Source organism: Bufo bufo, chromosome 8 (assembly GCF_905171765.1).
Source record: "Bufo bufo chromosome 8, aBufBuf1.1, whole genome shotgun sequence".
Lineage (NCBI taxonomy): Eukaryota > Metazoa > Chordata > Amphibia > Anura > Bufonidae > Bufo > Bufo bufo.
In genome coordinates, this window is record NC_053396.1 from 207,645,789 (window position 1) to 207,669,448 (window position 23,660).

At 44.7% G+C, this 23,660-nt stretch overlaps 1 protein-coding gene across 4 annotated transcripts in view; it reads right to left on the reverse strand.

Moving 5' to 3' along the window:
- Positions 1-2,110: 2,110 nt before the first annotated feature.
- The window catches only part of LOC120977445 (major histocompatibility complex class I-related gene protein-like), a 118,216-nt gene continuing 96,666 nt past the window's right edge, over positions 2,111-23,660 (reverse strand). Inside the window, exons 3-6 of one of the 4 annotated variants that reach the window (XM_040405409.1) lie at positions 6,548-6,823; positions 4,996-5,271; positions 2,954-3,058; positions 2,111-2,265 (exon numbers count right to left, since the gene is read on the reverse strand). In XM_040405409.1, the coding sequence (XP_040261343.1) occupies positions 2,216-2,265; positions 2,954-3,058; positions 4,996-5,271; positions 6,548-6,823 (707 nt within the window). In that variant the 3' untranslated portion in view covers positions 2,111-2,215. Of the gene's footprint in view, positions 2,266-2,865; positions 3,059-4,995; positions 5,272-6,547; positions 6,824-21,046; positions 21,305-23,660 lie in introns of those variants that run through there. The other 3 variants (XM_040405407.1, XM_040405408.1, XM_040405406.1) reach the window with 3 other exon arrangements.

A 23,660-nucleotide genomic window follows, 5' to 3' on the forward strand; every position in this document is an offset into this window, starting at 1 on the left:
CGGCTGTGCTGTGAAGGCTGCGCACAGCGTGACGTCACAGAGCGACTCACTCCTGTGCGCACTGCGCAGCCTGCAGAGCCGACAGCCGAGGACCAGGAAGCGGTGAGTACAAAGCATTCACCGCTTCCTTCCTGGTGCTTTTGCCCTGAAACTTTGGGAACGACGTTCCTGCCATGAAAAAAGTGCAGGAACGCCGTTCCCACCCGTTCCCCCTCGACTCGAGCCCTGCCTGGAGGATCATTCCACACCCAGCTGAGCTGCTGGCTGGGTTTTTAAAACCCAGCCCAAAACCTGGCTTGGAATGTGGGGAACAGCCACCCACCCTGCTCTTTGGCTGCTCCCAATAAGAACCGGATTGGCTTTACAGCCACACTAAGTAAAAACAGTGTCAGCGAGCACTAGCTGCAGCTAACACACAAAATTACCTATTACTATCTCACCGAGGCCAGGAACCTCGGTGACACATACCTTCCGTCAATGAGGGACCCTTGCACCTTCCTACATACCTCACCCCTTTGTTCAACCCTGAGGGGGGTGAACACACGCCATAAAGTGTACTCGGGACAGGGCATCCGCGTTTCCGTGTAACCGGCCTGCCCTGTGTTCTATTGTAAACTTAAAGTTTGTAGAGACAAGAACAACCTGGTGACCCGAGCATTCCTGTCTTTGGCCTGGCTCATCCACTTGAGAGGGGAGTGGTCAGTCACCAGGGGGAACTTGCTCCCCAAAAGATAGCGGATACCCTGATTTTCGGAAGGATTTGTAGCTCACGGCATTGTGGACTCAAACAGACCTATATCCTGAAGCAGAGCCTTGAGCTCCAACGATCAGGCTACTATGGCATAACCTCAAGTATTCAGTGACTTTTATAAATTTTTTACATTTTTTTATATTTTTATTTATTTTTCCTATGGCGCCATATGTGTGATGCAATGTTTTATCTATCACTTTGTTCTTAATGATTGTTTTATAGTGATCCACTGCAATGGACCTTACTACCATTATCACCTTGTTGAATAAATATTAGCTTTTTAGTAGACTGTGTTTGTCTATAATTCCAACTTAGATAACAGTTAGACCACACTATCATAGTGATTAGTGCTGATATCCAAGTAATTCCAAATGGTTCACTTACTTTTTATTGCAACTCTATATAGTGGGGAAAGCTTTGTTTTTGTGATACAAATACCCTGTATACACATGAATTTAAAGGAACTCTCAAGTTAAAAGTCCACTCTAACTAGGGAACAAACAGAATACTTACCTTGTGGCCTCCTTTTTATCTTTTCAGCCACAGATCCACCAAACACTGGGCTGCTCTTCTGCCATCTAACACCACTTCTCAGACCGCCTGAAGAAAAATGTGCATTTGGTAGTCCAAAACACTTCCTGTTGCCCTTGAATTGACCAGCATTGCTCAGGTGAACATTGCTGACCAATCCAAGGGCAGGGCTTGACAAGTGGGAGGCATCTTGGGCTACTAATGCACAGTGTGGAGCAGATAGTCTGAGAAGTGGTGCAGCCATCTTGGATGGCAGAAGAGGAACCTGAGAATTAGCCGATCTGAAATTAAAACAATGAAAAGGAGGTCTCCAGGTTAGTTATTTTCATTCCCCGGTTAATGTGATTTTTTTTATTTTTGAACCAGAGGGTAACTTTAATAAATAATGAGCTGACTGCCTGTAGCTGCCACCAGTGAGAGCATCAGAGATACACTGAACTTAAGGGGCTATTCACAAATTAATATTGATGACCTATCCTCGGGATAGGTCATCAATATCAGATCTGCGGGGGTCTTAGAATTTGGGGGGATGGGTGTCACAGCACTCATCCACTATGTGGTTTTCACCAGGTGCTCGTCTTTTCTCGACCCTTTCTCCACCCCAGGGTGAATTTCTTAAAGACACACAATATAGACAGCACTCCGGTGTTCTGTGTTGTAGTGAAGAATTTATTCAGCCAGACATGGTTGTGCACATCAGTACAGTTATGGATGCAACATTTTGGGCTTATTTAAAGCCCTTCATCAAGCAACTTATGTACCGCACATGTGGACGCCACGGCCAGCGTCCACATGTGCGGTACATAAGTTGCTTGATGAAGAAGGACCTTCAGCTGCATTTTATCTACGCTGCAGAAAATTTCAGGCTGGTGAATTAATAACAAACGTCATATATGTGAATAGCGCTCTGCGGGGTCACGGCATGTTCTTGCTTCATGAATCTTCTTTAACTGGTGGATATCTGTGTCGCTGTCTTCTGCGTTAGTGATAAGCGGCATAGGCATTATTCGTTTTCGGGATATTTCACAAATTGTTCGCATAATATTTACAATAAATTCTACAGTAATTATTTTTGCAATTGCGCAAATCGGCACTAATGATGTGCATTTTTTTGCGTAATACATGCAACTTCACATTTTATTAGGTCTGAGTACATATTACTGATTGGTGCACTAAGTATTGTTGTGACATCACAGCACTGTATCTAACAGAGACACTAATCCCTATCACAGCACAGTAATTCCTATCACACTACCTAACACCCTGCACTATATCAGCTACACTATATCACTATCTAACCTACACTGACTATCTCCCACTAACTATCTGTATTATATATATAAGCTAACTAACTATCTAATGTAATTAAATAAGAATCCAGATGACTCAGCAGAGTCAGAAAATGGCTTCTGGGGAGTTTCTTATATAGTAAGAGGTAGGCAACTTTCCTATTGGTTGCTAAGGATGTTGCTGAGCTCTGACAAAGACATTGCAGCCTTCTCATTGGCCCACAAGCAAGAAGCAGTAATACTGATGTTAAAAAAAAACTAGAATATTCGCTACTACGAATATATAGCACTATATTCTAAATTTTCGTGAATTCTCGAAGTGCCCATATTCGCGAGAAAAAATTTGCTATTAGAATATTCGCAATCAACACTATTCTGCGTTTTGCAAAAGAGACTAAACCAAACACAATGACAGTGATGACGAGGATGACGGCCCCAAGAGATGGATTAGAAGGAGCGCTGTTTAGGTTTTCAAAATCTCTTGTCCCTGAATACAGAAAACACAGAAAGTTTTAAGACTGTGTTAGATTCAACACCATTTACAGTGGATCACTGTATATTGGCAATATCAGTTTTATAATTGTTTATGTTTTCTTATTTTTTCACCAAAATTTTTTTTTTTTAAATCATATGTTGTGTGTCATCATATTCTGCCAGCTGACGGTGGTGTGTGAGAGCGTAGGATATACTGTAGATGTTATTGGTACCATGTTGGGTACATAAGACTTTTGATCACTTTTTTATTCCATCGATTTGGGAAATAGGAATGAAAAAAACTGCCATTTAATTTTTTTTTTATGACGTTCATTATACAGCATAGATAATATCTTATCCTCATTCTGTGGATCAGTGCAACAGTAAATTTATATAGTTTTTTATGTATTTCTACTTGTAAACAAAAAGATCACTTAAAAAATTTAATATATTTTGTGTCACCAGGATCAAAGAGCCATAACTTTTTTTCTTATTTTCTCTCGATGGAGCTGGGTGCAGCTTTGTTTTTTTGTGGAGCAAGCTGTAGATTTTATTGATATATACAATTGTATGATCTTTTTTTTTATTCCATCTTTTTTTGGAGGCAGAATTAAAGAAAACCTGAGGAATCAATGACTTTAAGGTAAATGTAGATAATGGAAAGGGGCTAAGGTCATTATAAATTAATAAGTATACCGATTACCCGTCGCTTAATCCATTGAACAAAAATTGACAATTGGCAAACAAAAAATCACTCTCACAAAGAAACACAGCCACAGTTTCTAGGCAAATGTCCATGAAAGTTGACAACAGTGTTGTGAAGAAAGACCATCAAGACAACACCATGAATTGGAAACTGAAACGACCTCATGAAAACTGAAGGTGTGATGGCGATAAATAAAACATGACTATGCTGCATTGTCCCTGAAGACTAATGAGCTGAGCACTTGTCTATTTTATTTCTTGTGGTTTTTATTGATTACTCTTAGCTGACCTTCAGCTCTTCAGGTGGCCAAACACATTAGACAGAAGAAAGTTGATGGTTGGACAGCAGTTGAACAACCGTTTTGCAGACACCGCCGTACACATTTTAGTCTGTATTGTTAGCTCTAATTGTTCACACTGGCCTAACACATTCAATGAAACCAGGTGATAGACAAAAGATCTTTTTAGGAATGTTCTTTCCAAGAAAAATTGTTTGTCCACAAATGATCCGTCTGGAAGGCCTCATGCACATGGCTGTTGTTTGTCTGTGCCTGTGCTGCGGACCGCAAATTGTGGTCCACAATGCACTGGCACCAACCATGTGCCCGCCGTATGCAGACGCGGACCCATTCTCTTGAATGGGGTCGGTGATCTGCATCTGAGGATCCGCTCCGCAAGGAAAAGTAGTGCATGCACTACTTTTTTGCAGTGCAGAGGTACTTACAGAAAACCAATGGAAGCACTCCATAGTGCTTCCATGGGGTTCTGTGCCTCTGCACAAACGGCCGGTGCCTGTATATTGCGAACCCGCTGTTTGTTGGCCACAATCCGGGCACCGGACAACAACAGCCGCGTGCATGAGGCCTAAATGAAAGATATTTAGTTTGACTATTGGATAAAAATTTCATTCATGGCCAACTTCTTTTCAGATGATGGTAGTCTGTCATCCATTGGCTAAAATGATCATTCTTTGTCAAAATTTATCCAACGCATAATTATTTTGGTGAGAGTTGTCCTTTTCGATCAACTTAAGATTGTGTATGGGTACCTGTATGACCTTTTATGAACCATGACCTACAAACTATGGCACAGAATTTATATTTGAGTTTTTTTTATTAGTATGTTGTTTTTTTTTTGTTTTTTTTTGCCAGATTCTAATCTGTGGAGTAAGCACTGGATAATCAATATTATAACTTAAAGATCATACTCTAATTTTGGTATGTAACAGCCGTTCATTCCACTTACTCCAATCCTGTGTGAAATTCAGCAGCATACTACTGTGGTTGACCTTGCAGGTATAAACATCATCAGCCAGAGACGTGACATTGATAGATAAGGAGCTCAGATATGTCATGTCAGGAAGTGGCAGGGTCAACCTTTCCATCATCTTCTCCGATATGTGGTGTCCATTCTTGTACCACATTATGAAGATGTCCTTGGGGTAATGTCCGTATGCTCGGCAGTAGAGCCTAACTCCAGTATTGCCTACAGGAATCTGTGTCACTTTCACAACTGGAACTTTTATTAGGAGGAAAGACAAGAGTTAAAGACATGAATATGAGGCAGCAGTGGAGGGCAGTGGGGACATGTATTATAAAGAACACTAGAGATTGGTAAGGATCAGGGGGCAATTAATTCGATGACTATTAGACAGCTGTCCTGCAGGGATTGAAGATGGTGGATATTTCTGTTACCTCTGCTTTAGGCACCTAGAAAGCTTGTCCATTAACTTGCTATTTGACAGTTTTGGATTTTCATGGGATTAAAACGATGTCTAAAATTTTTCATTACTCCTGCTTTATGGCTGTTTGGGTACCCCACTCTCTGAGGGCATCATGAAGTAGCAGTAAACGGGAAAATTTCAGACTTGGGTTTTGCGAAACGTACATTTTATTAGTTGCAGCTCAATGTCAGAATTGTGAGCCACAACTGTCTAAACCTATATGCAGGCCTGTGCATATTCTAGCAGTCAGTATGTCAGGAAAGCAAATCTATAGTGGTGCTTGAAAGTTTGTGAACTCTTCAGAATTTTCTATATTTCTGCATAAATTTGTCCTAAAATGCATCAGATTTCCTCACAAGTCCTGTGAGGTCTTTTATCTATAGAGAAAAATAATCCAATGTCATATGTCTGTGATTGGCGAAAGTAAGTGAAGTCAGGTGTTTTCAATCAATGGGATGACAATCGGGTGTGAGTGGGTGACCTACCTTATGTAAAGAACAGGGACCCATCAACCATTTATTGCGTATGGGATCTGCTGATGTAAGATGCTGGGGTGGGGTGGGGTGGGGAATAAGGGTCAAGTAGTTGGATTTCGGCTGCCCAATCCTTTTTTGCTTGGGGAGATAAGCCGCTGCTGGAGGAGTCTGGAAGCAGTTTTTTTCTATCTCACCAGTCGAGAAGAGCTGGCATGTGTATAGGGAAGGGAGGCGGTCGGGAGAGATATGTGTTGGCCAATGGAGCATTAGGTCGACAGCTATCTAATGTGTAGGGCTGTCCTTACATCACTCATCTCCTCTGTGTACACCAACCTGTATGATGGTGGGACAGCATTCAACACGTATGGCACTTAAAAAGTACATGTAGTCAGTGGCCAACATTCCCTGGAGATATCAACTGTTCGCTGGGGCTTTGAGAAGCTGGACCTACATAACATTCACAGAGTTTCATTGAACAATTGGGTTATCCCCTTTACCCTTTCTGTAATATTTCTTGGCACCATGATTAACGCAAGATACTAAATATTACTATGACTAAAAGTTATAAGCTACAAAGCTCATCTCATACAGTACTGACCTTTCCTATCGAGCGTGCATTTGCCCAGTTGAAGCAGTTCTTGTATGTGCTGAACACATTCACTCAATGAAATATTCTTTTCTTCTTCAGACATAGTTGTATTTCCATTCAAATCATCAACAAAATCTTCATACTCCGGCAGTTCTGCCATCCATTTTCCAGTATCCAAGTTGAAAAACATAAGTGGTTTTCCATTAAAATGATATTTATTTATGATATTAACTGTGCCATTACCAAAGAGGGCGCATCCGTCTAGATTCTGAAGAATGTGGTCTCCTTGAAACGGAAGAACATAAACTCTGCATGAGTGGTAAATAATGGAATGTCCCTTACAGAAAACCATCACCTCTCGAGACATCTCTATTGCAGTAAATACTTGTATTCCCCATAACTATTTCTGGCAGTGGCAAACTGCAGCTCCCATTCACTTGAATGCTGCAGTAGTAGTATAGGGCGACACACCTCGTCAAATCAAAAGTGACAGGTTCACACATCCCTTTCCCCGCCCACAACCCCACCCACTCCATTCACAACCCCTTCCAAACACGCCTAAATACCGACCCAAACCACGCCTAAACACCGCCCATTCAACGCCCCCTTATTCTGTTAGGTCTGATATCACGTCAGTAATTCAATTAAGTTTAATATCTTTAAAAATAAAATTATATTAAGCTTGTATTAACCTCTTACTAAGCCATTATAAATATTGACAACGGCTAATTGATCCGTCTATCTTTCTAAAGCTAAAGTATCTTTGATGATGTCACCGCAGGTCCTGGAAGGGCAACTGCTGCAGTCCCTTTGTTAGATCCTGCAGGACCTGCGATGTTGTAAATTTGCTTTAATTATATACTATCGTGTTTAATAAAATCAGGTGTACGTGATTTAAGAAAAATATTTGATCACCACATCTAACACAGATCTGTATCATTTATAAATATTGACAATAGCTAATTGCGGCACCCAAATTTCCCGGGTGCCGATTCTGTCTTCCCATTTTGTCCTATTTCATAGTCGGATCTATCACAGATATTCAACATAGCTATTTAACACAGATATGTATAATTTATAAATATTGACAATAGCTGATTGCGGCACCCAACTTTCCCGGGTGCCGATAACATGTTGAAGACATGTTCGGTCATGTCCTAAGACGTACCGTCAGTAAGTCAGATGTCCTAAGACGCTATTTAAGAGCGACAGCGCGGCACCCAACTTTCCCGGGTACCGATTCAGCATTCGTTTTGTAAAATACAGCCCCACACGTCAGGAAATGTCCGAGCATGATGAAGGCATGTTCGGACATGTCCTAAGACGTTATTTAAGAGCGTCGAAATAATTTTGTTTCTGTAGGAAATTAGCTTGGTTAGGAAATTATGTTTAATAAAAATCAAAGGCGTATGTGATTTAAGCAAAATGTCTTTATTTACAACGCATCACGGTACATTCTTCAATAACTCAGTAGGGTAGACACGTTTGTGCGTAATTACAACAATGTATACGCTCAATACAAAGTTCTGGATGCTCACAGCCCACAGATTATTGCAATACGCTGGTTCAACTTCATGCTTGCGAATTTTCAATTCCCAATCATAGGAATATTACACCAATTGTAATAGGGGTGCAGTTACTTTTCTAGCCAGACGCGTTTCAAAACCGCATGGGTTTCTTCCTCAGTGGCAATATGTGTACTATTCCTATGATTGGGAATTGAAAATTCGCAAGCGTGAAGTTGAACCAGCATATTGCAATAATCTGTGGGCTGTGAGTGTCCGGAACTTCGTATTGCGCAGGTGTCTAGCATTGCTAGCAACCAGAGACCACACGTAGAACAGCCAGCGTCCGGAAAACTACACTGCGCAGGCGCGCAGCGTCATTAACAACCGGAGACTATCCGTAGAGCGGCTGATACCTGGACTGTATGCTAACAGACGCCACCGTGCAGACACCACCGACATCGGGTAAGAGGCGCATAAGCGCTACAAAAGAAAACTACCCGTTATACTACAAAGGCGCCGAAGAGACCGGACACGTAAGTGGACTTGTGCACCACTACTGTTAATATCTAACGCACCCATCAGTGTGAATTGAGACACTGGACACTCACACACGCTCCATAGAACATTCTACCGTCCTATGGAGAATACACCAGCGACCATTAGCAAGTATTTTACACCATTTTCTTTAGAAAAATCTATTATCGACACAAGATCAGCTCGTGTTCTCGTTGTTCAACCAATTTTTTACAGCATCTTTTCTCATTTCAAATTTTCATACTTCTCTGAATAAGGGTTCAACGCCGCCGTAAGAACCGACAGCTCAATATTTCGGCATTTGCGGTCATTTTAGCAATGTTTTAAGTACCTTCCATCACCGATGCGCCCTTGCGGTTTATGCAATTTTAACTAATCAAGATAGTGGACTACATTTTTATTTAAATAGTCATTTTATATAAAACATTATCAGGCACTACATACAAATACATTCAAAGTAAAAGTTACAATGTTAACCAAGATGTCTGTAACAAAGTCGGCATTCTCTTTTTAGGTAATAAAGAGCCTCGCGTTAACACAGCGGTTGTTGTTACGAACGGCTTCTGCCTAAAAGGGGTATGAACAGCTTCAAAAGATTCACCGGGCGACCCCCTTTTTAAATTATCGTAAAGTTCTCTCGTTCTTGTATTACCGATTACAGTTGATGGCACATTCAGTTTGGCGATCGTTTCCATGAAGAAGTCCCACCCACGAGGTGTTTTAGCCTTAAGCAAACCGTGACTTTGCGTCGCGGTACGAATCAGGTCGATAATGTTGGATCCTGGTATAACTTGATCTTTGTAAATGAATTCACCCCTAGCGTTCCAGTATGGCTTGTTACCCGATCGTCGCAGTTTGTTCAACAAAAGTTCAGCATTTTTCCTATACCTTATATTGACATTGTCAAGTATCTCTTTAACATCATCTCCACTGGAAGAGTCATTTGTCAATCGTTGTTGATCGGGTTGCGGCTGCGTAATCAAAGTTAGGGTTGACATTTCTTTATCAGCCTGTTTGTTGAGCGTCAAGTATCTCTGTAACACATTAGTGCATCTCTTAATTTTTTCATCATCTGAAAGGTCATTTCTGTGTAGTATTTTGCTAATTTTGTCGTCTAAACGCTGCATAGTGGTCTGGCGTATCTCTGGTGTTTCTACAGATGTTTTTTTTAGGCAGTCCAGCTCGTGTTTGAAAAACCAGGAACATTTTCTCTGCATACTCCATTATGAGCCGTCGACTCTATTAGCTATCAAGCTAGTGATTAAAGGTATCGCAAAGCCGAGCAGCGAACCTATAAAACTGCCGCTCTGGTTGACAATGCGCTTTTCGTCTTTAATGGGGTGACTTTTATCGCTTAATTTCTTTATAGCCTTGCACCATCTTTTCAGTATATTTTTTTGTCACTCTCTAAGAGGTATCTTTCCCTTAAGGATGTTGAGAGCGATCTCGCCAATAGCAGATATCAAATCATTACTGGCACTGCGTAATATTGATTTTCGGACCGTCGGTTTTGTTTTGACCAACGCTTTTAAAAGATCCCAATTACATCCGATCCTGTTCGACATCTTTACAGGTGAGGCGACGCTACCAAGAATGACCGTTGAGATCCGAAATATCACATTTTAGAGCTTCTATTTGCACACATAAGCCGCCGGAAGATCTGGCGGAAACAAACCAGTTCTTAGCCGTAGTTCCTCAGGCGTATCAGATCTTAAATCTACGAGTGAATAGCCATAAGGCGCGTGTGTAGCATCTTCAAAAGCTTTCAAAAAGAAACGTGCTTTACCAGGGTACATTTGCCGAGCCAACGTAATAACCTGTAATATATCACGCGGGTTCTTATAAAGGACCATGTATTTAGTGTTTAACTTTATGGTCCTGCTTTTCTTACCCTGGCAAAAAACGCTTTGAATGAGATACATGATGCTCAAATTTCTGTGGTGCACGTATTTGGTGAAAGCGTTTTGTATTTCAAGATTTTCGCAAGCCGCCTCCATAAGATCATCAACAACTGCCAAATTTACCTTGTCCTGCGGGAATAGTTCATCGTCTGTAAAATTTTGCGGTATTCCCTCGATAAACCTGATATTTGTAAACAAACGGGTTAGCTTGTCGTACTATATATGCCAACATGTGTAAAACCAAAGGACATTGTCAGGTTTGTGCGACATTAGCGTATCCACTTGTATTAACAAAAGTTTTACGAAAAAACTCTTTCCAGAATTTGAGGGACCTGCTAAAATACAAGAAAATGGGTGTTGAAATTGCACGGCAATGTTTAATAGCCAAAAGGTAACATTGTAAAGTATGTCGTCACTCGTCTCTTTGTGTAGCCGCACTTTTGCATTTTAAGTAACGGTCTTGTCTCTATGGCCCAATGGTTCCTATTTCTGACAATGCCGTTTTACTCTATACCTATTGTTTTCCTGCGTCTTGGGATCGGGATTGCGTGAGTAATCCAACATAAGGTCTTTTAAGCTATCAAAATTAACAAGTCAAGTGTTAGCGACATTGAGAGTGATACCCTTAAGGGGTTCTGCAATTCTTTTAAACTGATGATCTATCCTCTGGATAGATCATCAGCATCTGACCGGCGGGGGTCCGACACAAGGGACTAGTATCCAATGGCCAGGCACGTCTTAGGACATGCCCGAACATGTCTTCAACGTGTTATCAGTAGAGTTGAGCGAACACCTGGATGTTCGGGTTCGAGAAGTTCGGCCGAACTTCCCGGAAATGTTCGGGTTCGGGATCCGAACCCGATCCGAACTTCGTCCCGAACCCGAACCCCATTGAAGTCAATGGGGACCCGAACTTTTGGGCACTAAAAAGGCTGTAAAACAGCCCAGGAAAGAGCTAGAGGGCTGCAAAAGGCAGCAACATGTAGGTAAATCCCCTGCAAACAAATGTGGATAGGGAAATGAATTAAAATAAAAATTAAAAAAATAAAAATGAACCAATATCAATTGGACAGAGGTCCCATAGCAGAGAATCTGGCTTCACGTCAGCAGAGAATCAGTCTCTTCATGCCATAGCAAAGAATCTGGCTTCATGTCAGCAGAGAATCAGTCTCTTCATGCCATAGCAGAGAATCTGGCTTCATGTCAGCGCAGAATCAGTCTTCATGTCATAGCAGAGAATCAGGCTTCACGTCACCCACCACTGGAACAGGCCACTGTCACACATTTAGGCCCCGGCACCCAGACAGAGGAGAGCGGTCCCGTAACAGAGAATCTGGCCTTAAGTCAGCGCAGAATCTGTCTTCATGTCATAGCAGAGAATCAAGCTTCACGTCACCCACCACTGGAACAGGCCACTGTCACACATTTAGGCCCCGGCACCCAGACAGAGGAGAGAGGTCCTGTAACAGAGAATCTGGCCTTATGTCAGCACAGAATCTGTCTTCATGTCATAGCAGAGAATCAGGCATCACGTCACCCACCACTGGAACAGGCCACTGTCACACATTTAGGCCCAGGCACCCAGGCAGAGGAGAGAGGTCCCGTAACAGAGAATCTGGCCTTATGTCAGCGCAGAATCTGTATTCATGTCATAGCAGAGAATCAGGCTTCACGTCACCCACCACTGGAACAGGCCACTGTCACACATTTAGGCCCCGGCACCCAGACAGAGGAGAGCGGTCCCGTAACAGAGAATCTGGCCTTATGTCAGCGCAGAATCTGTCTTCATGTCATAGCAGAGAATCAGGCTTCACGTCAGCCACCACTGGAACAGGCCACTGTCACACATTTAGGCCCAGGCACCCAGGCAGAGGAGAGAGGTCCCGTAACAGAGAATCTGGCCTTATGTCAGCGCAGAATCTGTATTCATGTCATAGCAGAGAATCAGGCTTCACGTCACCCACCACTGGAACAGGCCACTGTCACACATTTAGGCCCCGGCACCCAGACAGAGGAGAGAGGTCCTGTAACAGAGAATCTGGCCTTATGTCAGCACAGAATCTGTCTTCATGTCATAGCAGAGAATCAGGCATCACGTCACCCACCACTGGAACAGGCCACTGTCACACATTTAGGCCCAGGCACCCAGGCAGAGGAGAGAGGTCCCGTAACAGAGAATCTGGCCTTATGTCAGCACAGAATCTGTCTTAATGTCATAGCAGAGAATCAGGCTTCACGTCACCCACCACTGGAACAGGCCACTGTCACACATTTAGGCCCAGGCACCCAGGCAGAGGAGAGAGGTCCTTGTAACAGAGAATCTGGCCTTATGTCAGCGCAGAATCTGTATTCATGTCAAAGCAGAGAATCAGGCTTCACGTCACCCACATCTGGAACAGGCCACTGTCACACATTTAGGCCCAGGCACCCAGGCAGAGGAGAGAGGTCCCGTAACAGAGAATCTGGCCTTATGTCAGCGCAGAATCTGTATTCATGTCATAGCAGAGAATCAGGCTTCACGTCACCCACCACTGGAACAGGCCACTGTCACACATTTAGGCCCCGGCACCCAGACAGAGGAGAGCGGTCCCGTAACAGAGAATCTGGCCTTATGTCAGCGCAGAATCTGTCTTCATGTCATAGCAGAGAATCAAGCTTCACGTCACCCACCACTGGAACAGGCCACTGTCACACATTTAGGCCCAGGCACCCAGGCAGAGGAGAGAGGTCCCGTAACAGAGAATCTGGCCTTATGTCAGCGCAGAATCTGTATTCATGTCATAGCAGAGAATCAGGCTTCACGTCACCTACCACTGGAACAGGCCACTGTCACACATTTAGGCCCAGGCACCCAGGCAGAGGAGAGAGGTCCCGTAACAGAGAATCTGGCCTTATGTCAGCGCAGAATCTGTATTCATGTCATAGCAGAGAATCAGGCTTCACGTCACCCACCACTGGAACAGGCCACTGTCACACATTTAGGCCCAGGCACCCAGGCAGAGGAGAGAGGTCCCGTAACAAAGAATCTGGCCTTATGTCAGCACAGAATCTGTCTTAATGTCATAGCAGAGAATCAGGCTTCACGTCACCCACCACTGGAACAGGCCACTGTCACACATTTAGGCCCCGGCACCCAGGCAGAGGAGAGAGGTCCCGTATCAGAAAATATGGCCTTATGTCAGTGCAGAATCTGTATTCATGTCATATTAGAGAATCAGGCTTCACGTCACCAACCACATGGAACAGGCCACTGTCACACATTTAGGCCCAGGCACCCAGGCAGAGGAGAGAGGTCCCGTAACAGAGAATCTGGCCTTATGTCAGCGCAGAATCTGTATTCATGTCATAGCAGAGAATCAGGCTTCACGTCACCCACCACTGGAACAGGCCACTGTCACACATTTAGGCCCCGGCACCCAGACAGAGGAGAGCGGTCCCGTAACAGAGAATCTGGCCTTATGTCAGCACAGAATCTGTCTTCATGTCATAGCAGAGAATCAGGCATCACGTCACCCACCACTGGAACAGGCCACTGTCACACATTTAGGCCCAGGCACCCAGGCAGAGGAGAGAGGTCCCGTAACAGAGAATCTGGCCTTATGTCAGCGCAGAATCTGTATTCATGTCATAGCAGAGAATCAGGCTTCACGTCACCCACCACTGGAACAGGCCACTGTCACACATTTAGGCCCCGGCACCCAGACAGAGGAGAGGTTCATTCAACTTTGGGTTGCCCCACAATATAATGGTAAAATGAAATTAAAAATAGTATTGAATGAGGAAGTGCCCTGGAGTAGAATAATATATTGTTAAGGGGAGGTAGTTAATATCTAATCTGCACAAGGGATGGACAGGTCCTGTGGGATCCATGCCTGGTTCATTTTTATGAACGTCAGCTTGTCCACATTGGCTGTAGACAGGCGGCTGCGTTTGTCTGTAATGACGCCCCCTGCCGTGCTGAATACACGTTCAGACAAAACGCTGGCCGCCGGGCAGGCCAGCACCTCCAAGGCATAAAAGGCTAGCTCTGGCCACGTGGACAATTTGGAGACCCAGAAGTTGAATGGGGCCGAACCATCAGTCAGTACGTGGAGGGGTGTGCACAGGTACTGTTCCACCATGTTAGTGAAATGTTGCCTCCTGCTAACACGTTCCGTATCAGGAGGTGGTGCAGTTAGCTGTGGCGTGGTGACAAAACTTTTCCACATCTCTGCCATGCTAACCCTGCCCTCAGAGGAGCTGGCCGTGACACAGCTGCATTGGCGACCTCTTGCTCCTCCTCTGCCTTCGCCTTGGGCTTCCACTGGTTCCCCTGTGACATTTGGGAATGCTCTCAGTAGCGCGTCTACCAACGTGCGCTTGTACTCGCGCATCTTCCTATCACGCTCCAGTGTAGGAAGTAAGGTGGGCACATTGTCTTTGTACCGGGGATCCAGCAGGGTGGCAACCCAGTAGTCTGCACACGTTAAAATGTGGGCAACTCTGCTGTCGTTGCGCAGGCACTGCAGCATGTAGTCGCTCATGTGTGCCAGGCTGCCCAGAGGTAAGGACAAGCTGTCCTCTGTGGGAGGCGTATCGTCATCGTCCTGTGTTTCCCCCCAGCCACGCACCAGTGATGGGCCCGAGCTGCTTTGGGTGCCACCCCGCTGTGAACATGCTTCATCCTCATCCTCCTCCACCTCCTCCTCATCCTCGTCCTCCTCGTCCTCCAGTAGTGGGCCCTGTCTGGCCACATTTGTACCTGGCCTCTGGTGTTGCAAAAAACCTCCCTCTGAGTCACTTTGAAGAGACTGGCCTGAAAGTGCTAAAAATGACCCCTCTTCCTCCTCTTCCTCCTGGGCCACCTCCTCTTCCATCATCGCCCTAAGTGTTTTCTCAAGGAGACATAGAAGTGGTATTGTAACGCTGATAACGGCATCATCGCCACTGGGCATGTTGGTGGAGTACTCGAAACAGCGCAACAGGGCACACAGGTCTCGCATGGAGGCCCAGTCATTGGTGGTGAAGTGGGTCTGATCCGCAGTGCGACTGACCCGTGCGTGCTGCAGCTGAAACTCCACTATGGCCTGCTGCTGCTCGCACAGTCTGTCCAGCATATGCAAGGTGGAGTTCCACCTGGTGGGCACGTCGCATATGAGGCGGTGAGCGGGAAGGCCGAAGTTACGCTGTAGCGCAGACAGGCGAGCAGCGGCAGGGTGTGAACGCCGGAAGCGCGAACAGACGGCCCGCACTTTATGCAGCAGCTCTGACATGTCGGGGTAGTTGCGAATGAACTTCTGCACCACCAAATTCAGCACATGCGCCAGGCAAGGGATGTGCATCAAACCGGCTAGTCCCAGAGCTGCAACGAGATTTCGCCCATTATCGCACACTACCAGGCCGGGCTTGAGGCTCACCGGCAGCAACCACTCGTCGGTCTGTTGTTCTATAGCCCGCCACAACTCCTGTGCGGTGTGGGGCCTGTCCCCCAAACATATGAGTTTCAGAATGGCCTGCTGACGTTTACCCCGTGCTGTGCTGAAGTTGGTGGTGAAGGTGTGTGGCTGACTGGATGAGCAGGTGGAAGAAGAGGAGGAGGAAGCTGAGTAGGAGGAGGAGGAGACAGGAGGCAAAGAATGTTGCCCTGCGATCCTTGGCGGCGGAAGGACGTGCGCCAAATAGCTCTCCGCCTGGGGCCCAGCCGCCACTACATTTACCCAGTGTGCAGTTAGGGAGATATAGCGTCCCTGGCCGTGCTTACTGGTCCACGTATCTGTGGTTAGGTGGACCTTGCCACAGATGGCGTTGCGCAGTGCACACTTGATTTTATCGGAAACTTGTTTGTGCAGGGAAGGCACGGCTCTCTTGGAGAAGTAGTGGCGGCTGGGAACAACATACTGTGGGACAGCAAGTGACATGAGCTGTTTGAAGCTGTGTGTGTCCACCAGCCTAAATGACAGCATTTCATAGGCCAGTAGTTTAGAAATGCTGGCATTCAGGGCCAGGGATCGAGGGTGGCTAGGTGAGAATTTACGCTTTCTCTCAAATGTTTGTGAGATGGAGAGCTGAACGCTGCCGTGTGACATGGTTGAGATGCTTGGTGACGCAGGTGGTGGTGTTGGTGGTACATCCCATGTTTGCTGGGCGGCAGGTGCCAACGTTCCTCCAGAGGCGGAGGAAGAGGCCGAGGCGGTGGCAGCAGCAGCAGAAGAGGCCGAGGCGGCAGCAGCAGAAGAGGTAGCAGGGGGAGCCTGAGTGACTTCCTTGTTTTTAAGGTGTTTACTCCACTGCAGTTCATGCTTTGCATGCAGGTTGTGCTAAGGTTCAGAACGTTAATGCCTCGCTTCAGGCTCTGATGGCACAGCGTGCAAACCACTCGGGTCTTGTCGTCAGCACATTGTTTGAAGAAGTGCCATGCCAGAGAACTCCTTGAAGCTGCCTTTGGGGTGCTCGGTCCCAGATGGCGGCGGTCAGTAGCAGGCGGAGTCTCTTGGCGGCGGGTGTTCTGATTTTGCCCACTGCTCCCTCTTTTGCTACGCTGTTGGCTCGGTCTCACCACTGCCTCTTCCTCCGAACTCTGAAAGTCAGTGGCACGACCTTCATTCCATGTGGGGTCTAGGACCTCATCGTCCCCTGCATCGTCTTCCACCCAGTCTTGACCCCTGACCTCCTGTTCAGTCTGCACACTGCAGAAAGACGCAGCAGTTGGCACCTGTGTTTCGTCATCATCAGAGACGTGCTGAGGTGGTATTCCCATGTCCTCATCATCAGGAAACATAAGTGGTTGTGCGTTAGTGCATTCTATCTCTTCCACCCCTGGTGAAGGGCTAGGTGGATGCCCTTGGAAAACCCTGGCAGCAGAGTCTTCAAACAGCATAAGAGACTGCTGCATAACTTGAGGCTCAGACAGTTTCCCTGATATGCATGGGGGTGATGTGACAGACTGATGGGCTTGGTTTTCATGCGCCATCTGTGCGCTTTCTGCAGAAGACTGGGTGGGAGATAATGTGAACGTGCTGGATGCACTGTCGGCCACCCAATTGACTGCCTGTACCTGCTCAGGCCTTACCATCCTTAGAACGGCATTGGGCCCCACCAAATATCCCTGTAAATTCTGGGGGCTACTGGGACCTGAGGTAGTTGGTTCACTAGGACGTGTGGCTGTGGCAGAACGGCCACGTCCTCTCCCAGCACCAGAGGGTCCACTAACACCACCACGACCATGTCCACGTCCGCGTCCGCGTCCCTTATTAGATGTTTTCCTCATTGTTCCCGTTCACCACAATTTTGAGAATGGCAAATTTGGGAATGCTTTTTCAACCCAGAACAAAAAGTCTGCTTTGACGGTCACTACAAATAACTTGACCAGCTAAAACTGTGCAGATTTGGTTGAATAGAGATGTGAGACCTGTTTTTTTTTGCGCTGTGTGACAGTTATAGCTTTAATCACAGAATGACACTTCTATCAGCACGCTAGCGTGTGTCTTAGGTTTTTCTGAATGATACTATCAATAACTTTAATGGAAGATTTTTTTTTTGGGATAGATTTCAAGTAGGCCTGAAATACCACAAACTAGTTATTTTCAGAATGGCAAATTTGGGAATGCTTTTTCAACCCAGAACAAAAAGTCTGCTTTGACGGTCACTACAAATAACTTGACCAGCTAAAACTGTGCAGATTTGGTTGAATAGAAATGTCAGGTCTATTTTTTAGGTGCTGGGTGATAGGCTCAACTTGCCCCTGATGTAATATATGGCCAAAAAATAACCAGACTGTTGATGGTTAAATGCACTTCGGTGACACAGGCTCAGCCTGCAGCTGATGTAGTATATGGCCAAAAAATAATCAGACTGTTGATGGTTAAATGCACTTGGGTGACACAGGCTCAGCCTGCAGCTGATGTAGTATATGGCCAAAAAATAATCAGACTGTTGATGGTTAAATGGACTTCGGTGACACAGGCTCAGCCTGCAGCTGATGTAGGATATAGCACAAAATAACCACACTATCGATGGTTAAATACACTTGGTGATAGCTCGTGCTGGCGCACCACAAGTCACAAAATGGCCGCCGATCACCCCAGAAAAAAAGTGATCTAAAAACGCTCTGGGCAGCCTCAAAAAAGTGAGCAAGTCAATAATAGCACTTCAATGATCCACAGCTGCAGATCGATCACAGAATGAAGTATTTTGGAGGAGTTAATCTGCCTAATCTCGCCCTAACGTCGCAGCTGCAACCTCTCCCTATACTGATCATAGCAGAGTGACGTGCGGCGCTACGTGACTCCAGCTTAAATAGAGGCTGGGTCACATGCTGCACTGGCCAATCACAGCCATGCCATTAGTAGGCAAGGCTGTGATGGCCTCTTGGGGCAAGTAGTATGACGCTTGTTTATTGGCTGCTTTGCAGCCTTTCAAAAAGCGCCAAGAAAGCGCCGAACACCGAACCCGAACCCGGACTTTTACGAAAATGTTCGGGTCCGTGTCACGGACACCCCAAAATTCGGTATGAACCCGAACTATACAGTTCGGGTTCGCTCATCCCTAGTTATCAGCACCTGGGAAAGTTGGGTGCCGCAATTAGCTATTGTCAATATTTATAAATGATACATATCTGTTTTAGATGCAGTGATCAAATATTTTGCTTATATCACGTACGCCTTTGATTTTATTAAACACGATAGTATATAATTAAAGCAAATTTACAACATCGCAGGTCCTGCAGGATCTAACAAAGGGACTGCAGCAGTTCCCCTTCCAGGACCTGCGGTGACATCAACAAAGATACTTTAGCTTTAGGAACATAGACAGATCAATTAGCCGTTGTCAATATTTATAATGGCTTAGTAAGAGGTTAATACAAGCTTAATATCATTTTATTTTTAAAGATATTAAAACTTAATTGAATAACTGACGTGATATCAGACCTAACAGAGTAAGGGGGCGTTGAATGGGCGGTGTTTGAGCATGGTTTGGGTCGCTATTTAGGCGTGTTTGGGAAGGGTTGTGGGTGGAGTGGGAGGGGTTGTGGGTGGAGTGGGAGGAGTTGTGGGTGGAGTGGGTGGGGTTATGGGCGGGGAAAGTGGCGTGTTGACCTGTCACTTTTGATTTGACGAGGTGTGTCGCCCTATACTACTTGCAGTCCCCCAGCACGTCCACTATACTGTGTACGGAGCCGTCTGCATCCAGTGCCATCCTCTGTATGGTTTCTGGTGTCTTTGGCTGCCACGAACAACTGGTCATGGAGGTGCCGGTCTCATATTGATGACCTATTCTGAGAATAGGTCATCAATATCTAAGTCCTGGAAAACCTACTTAAAAGGTCATAGTAAACACTAAACAAAAATGTAATAACAAAAAAATGTGTAAGTGCAAGTAATATAGCATAATAAAAATGGTATACTTATATGGTATGATCACAATCGTACTGATTCACAGAATAACGTTATCAGGTTAGTTATACCACACAGTGAATGCTGTAAAAGTAAATCCCCAAAAATGTTGAAATTAATGTTTTTTTAACCCCCACAAAATGTAAGTCTCATACAACTAAACTAAAGAAAATAAATAAAGTTATGACTGCTGGAACACAATGGGGAAAAATGTTACTGTTTTTTAAAGAGCATCTGCCAGAAGAATCAACCCTATTAAATGATACTTGCTGCTTGGTAGGGTCGATACTGCTAATTAACATGATACCTGTCTTGTGAAAACCAGTTGCCATGTTCCCAGGAAATAAAACAAACTGTTATTTCTTATGCAAATGAGGGCTTCCCCCTCGGTGCGCCAAACTCCTCAATTGCATAAAAAATGTAAGTCTTTTTTTCTTAGGAATACAGCAACTGATTCTTCAATCAGCAGGACCCATCCTACCAGGCAATATGCCTGCTTGAAAGAATAAAATTAGTTACATCTCTAAAAGGCCCCTTTCACACGAGTGAGTATTCCGTGCGGGTGCAATGCGTGATGCAATCTGCACTGAATCCGGACCCATTCATTTCAATGGGTCTGTGTACATGAGCGTTGGTTTTCACGCATCACTTGTGTTGTTCTATATTCTGCGTTTTCACACAACGCTGGCCCCATAGAAGTGAAAGGGGCTGCTTGAAAATCGCATTGCATCCGCAAGCAAGTGCACGGATTGTTGCTAAGAAATGTTGCTTGTAAACCTTCAGTGTTTTTATCACGCGCGTACAAAACGCATCAAAACGTATTGCACCTGCGCGGAAAAAACTGAACAACTAACTGCAATTGCAGACAAAACTGACTGAACTTGCTTGCAAAATGGTGAGAGTTTCACTGAACGCATCCGGACCTAATCTGTCACTCTCGTGTGGCATTAGGGGGTTAAACAATAGGAATGTATTGGTGCTTCATGAATTGAGGAGCCCTGTTCATTGTGCAGGAGCTTCCAGCAGCCTAGGACCCCAGTTTAAGATTTCTAACACTTTTTGGAGCTTTTCAGCTGACTGGATATGCCAGTATTTTATTTCCCTGTACGCTATCTATTCAGACTGCAGAAGTATATCTGTTTGACTATATTTTGCAAGATCTCTTCACTTCCAAATATGAATTGTGTTACTTACCCTCTGGGAAACTTAGAAATTCCATAATTCTATGTAACCTTGAAATCATTACCCGATAAAACCTGAGTTCATTAGCACGGACACTCCAAAGAGTTGTATTAGCACCCTTAAAGCAGGGAACTTTACGTTTTACCACTCCCTCGTTGATGTGAAACCAAAATAGCGTGATGTCATCAATCGTCCTCGTTGAGTAGTATGAAAGAAGATTGAATGGTACATTGTAGGTTAGAGTTGTGTAGAAGATATGAGAGTGGTCGCCTGGGTAAGAGAGAGCATATGCAGAGGTTGTAGTTATATAAATATTAGATCCACACTCAGATCAATTCACATATTAGAAATGTGAGCCCTTCTGACATTCATTATGTCCAAGTATTCTCTTCAGATTGGTCACAAATTGGATTAACTGCCAGTGAGGGGTTGAAGGATGTTGTTCACAACCCCATCTATGCACATTATTTGCATGGTACTCTTTCTTAGGCTGACCATACACATTAGATAGCTGTAGGCCAAATGATAGCTTGTGCAGTACCCCAAAAGACTACTGCAAGGGGTTAATTATTGACAAAAGGATTAACTTAATTTTGCCAAGTTAAAAGTTGTGATTTATTGTTGGAGCCCTTATCTTTCTTTGCACTGTGTATCCTAAATAGCAATGTATGGGCAAATATAGGGTTAACATTGGCAGACTGGTTAGTTAGTTGATGAGTCTGGTCTCAGCATAGCTGAAGGAAGAACGTGTGTGTACAAGTTCCTGCTGACCAGGCTCAGGTCCAGAGAACCTATGTCTCTGCCAAAGAAGCTACCCCACTACCAGAGTACCCCTCCCCCAGAAGGAGGTAAGCCAGCTTAGAAGGTCCAAAACCATCCAGTCTGTTCAGGATTCTGACAGAAAGGTATTCGCTCATTTATTGCATTAAAAACTTTGCTACTGTGGAAAGGATTATTGCTTTTGGCACCTACTACACTTTGAGACAGACTGGTTATCCATATCTAAAATCTGCACCAGTCAGCCTGGGAACTACAACTACCAACATGTTGCTGCCCATACACAACTTCTGGGTGAAGTAACCTTTGTGAGATACTTTGGAACTGTGCCTTTGATGTTATATGCAATACTATTCCTATCATCAATCTAGTAAAGAAAGACTGCCAGACTCGAGCTATGGGCAGGTGCAGACTGGCCACCAACTTGGACAAATCTGTCCCCCAGTGATGTCATGAGGACAGTTATCTTTCCCCATTCCCCCATACATGGGTGGCTTATCTCCTGGGAAAACAAAATGTATTCAGTTCACCCAATCCTACTGTGTCCCTGTCAGAGGAGAGTCAGGAGCTCCCCATACATATTAGATTGTTGTCCAGTCCCCTCAAAAATGGCGAACTCAACTGACAATATACTAATGTGTATCGGACCTTAAAGGGGGTGGCCTTTTGGCCATATCCCTCTGCAGGTCTGGTGATGTGGATAGTTTGGCTGAATGGGCCCTCAAAGGAGGACAACCGGTAAGGTTCTGTCTTATTCTCTTAAAGGAAATTTCCATTGCATTAACCCCACCTACCCCAAATGTGGCTAGGGCTCAGGATTTACTGACCACATCTACTATTATTAGCTCTACCTGCTGCCAGTTTAGACTGACCTACAATATGTGGCCACTGATACTTTTCAGGGCCACTTTATCCAATCCATCCATTATCAGGGCTTAGCTCTCAAAGAGCCAAAGGTTCGGCAGTTGAAATCCAACAGATCGATCCTTATACCACCTGACTTCTGCTATCGGGGAGAGTCAGGAGGCCCCATGCACAATAGATGGTTGGCCGACCAGTCAGCAGGTTTGGGTAACATTTAGATTATATATGTGGCTAGCTCTAGACAGGTAATCACCTAGATTACTGCAGGAATTCCACTGAACGAGGCAGCGTTGCAATCCTGAACACAACATTGGTCAGGAGTGATGGGAGATAATAAATATGTTCTCAATATCAGTAACATCCCTTTAAGTGTTTGCTCTGGGCACTGATCTCACGTACTTAGGAAAAACACACTTTCCCTTCAATGCAAAGTGACAGAGTGAAGTGCATTGTAAGACGTTAGAGGCATGGCAGAACCTTTGTGACTCAAAGTGACAACTAAAATCATTTTAATCCAGGTCTGAATGCGCCTGTAGAATATGATATTGTGTAACTCAAGACTAGCATATGCGTATTAACCTGCAATTCTTTTGTAATAAGTAGTGATGAGTGGCATGGGCAATATTTGAATTCACAATATTTAGCGATTCACAAATTTAAGAATTCATGATGGTAAAAATTGGTAATGTAATATACGCATATTGCAAATGCAATTTCATTACCTATAACATAATAAACAATCACACAAAGGCTGTATGCCAAAAGCCAGGTATGTACAGGCTAACAACCTATCCATGAGACATATCTTAAAATGGCAGCCTTGTGCACTATGAAACATTCAAGATCAGCTCTCTATCCACATAGACTTGGGAGCCAGTGAGCCTCAAAGTTGGTTTACTTTTGTTGGATGGCTTGGGGGACCTGTCACCTAGATCATTATCATTAGGGTGACAAAAATTGTAATTTATTTTTGGATGCCAGCTAA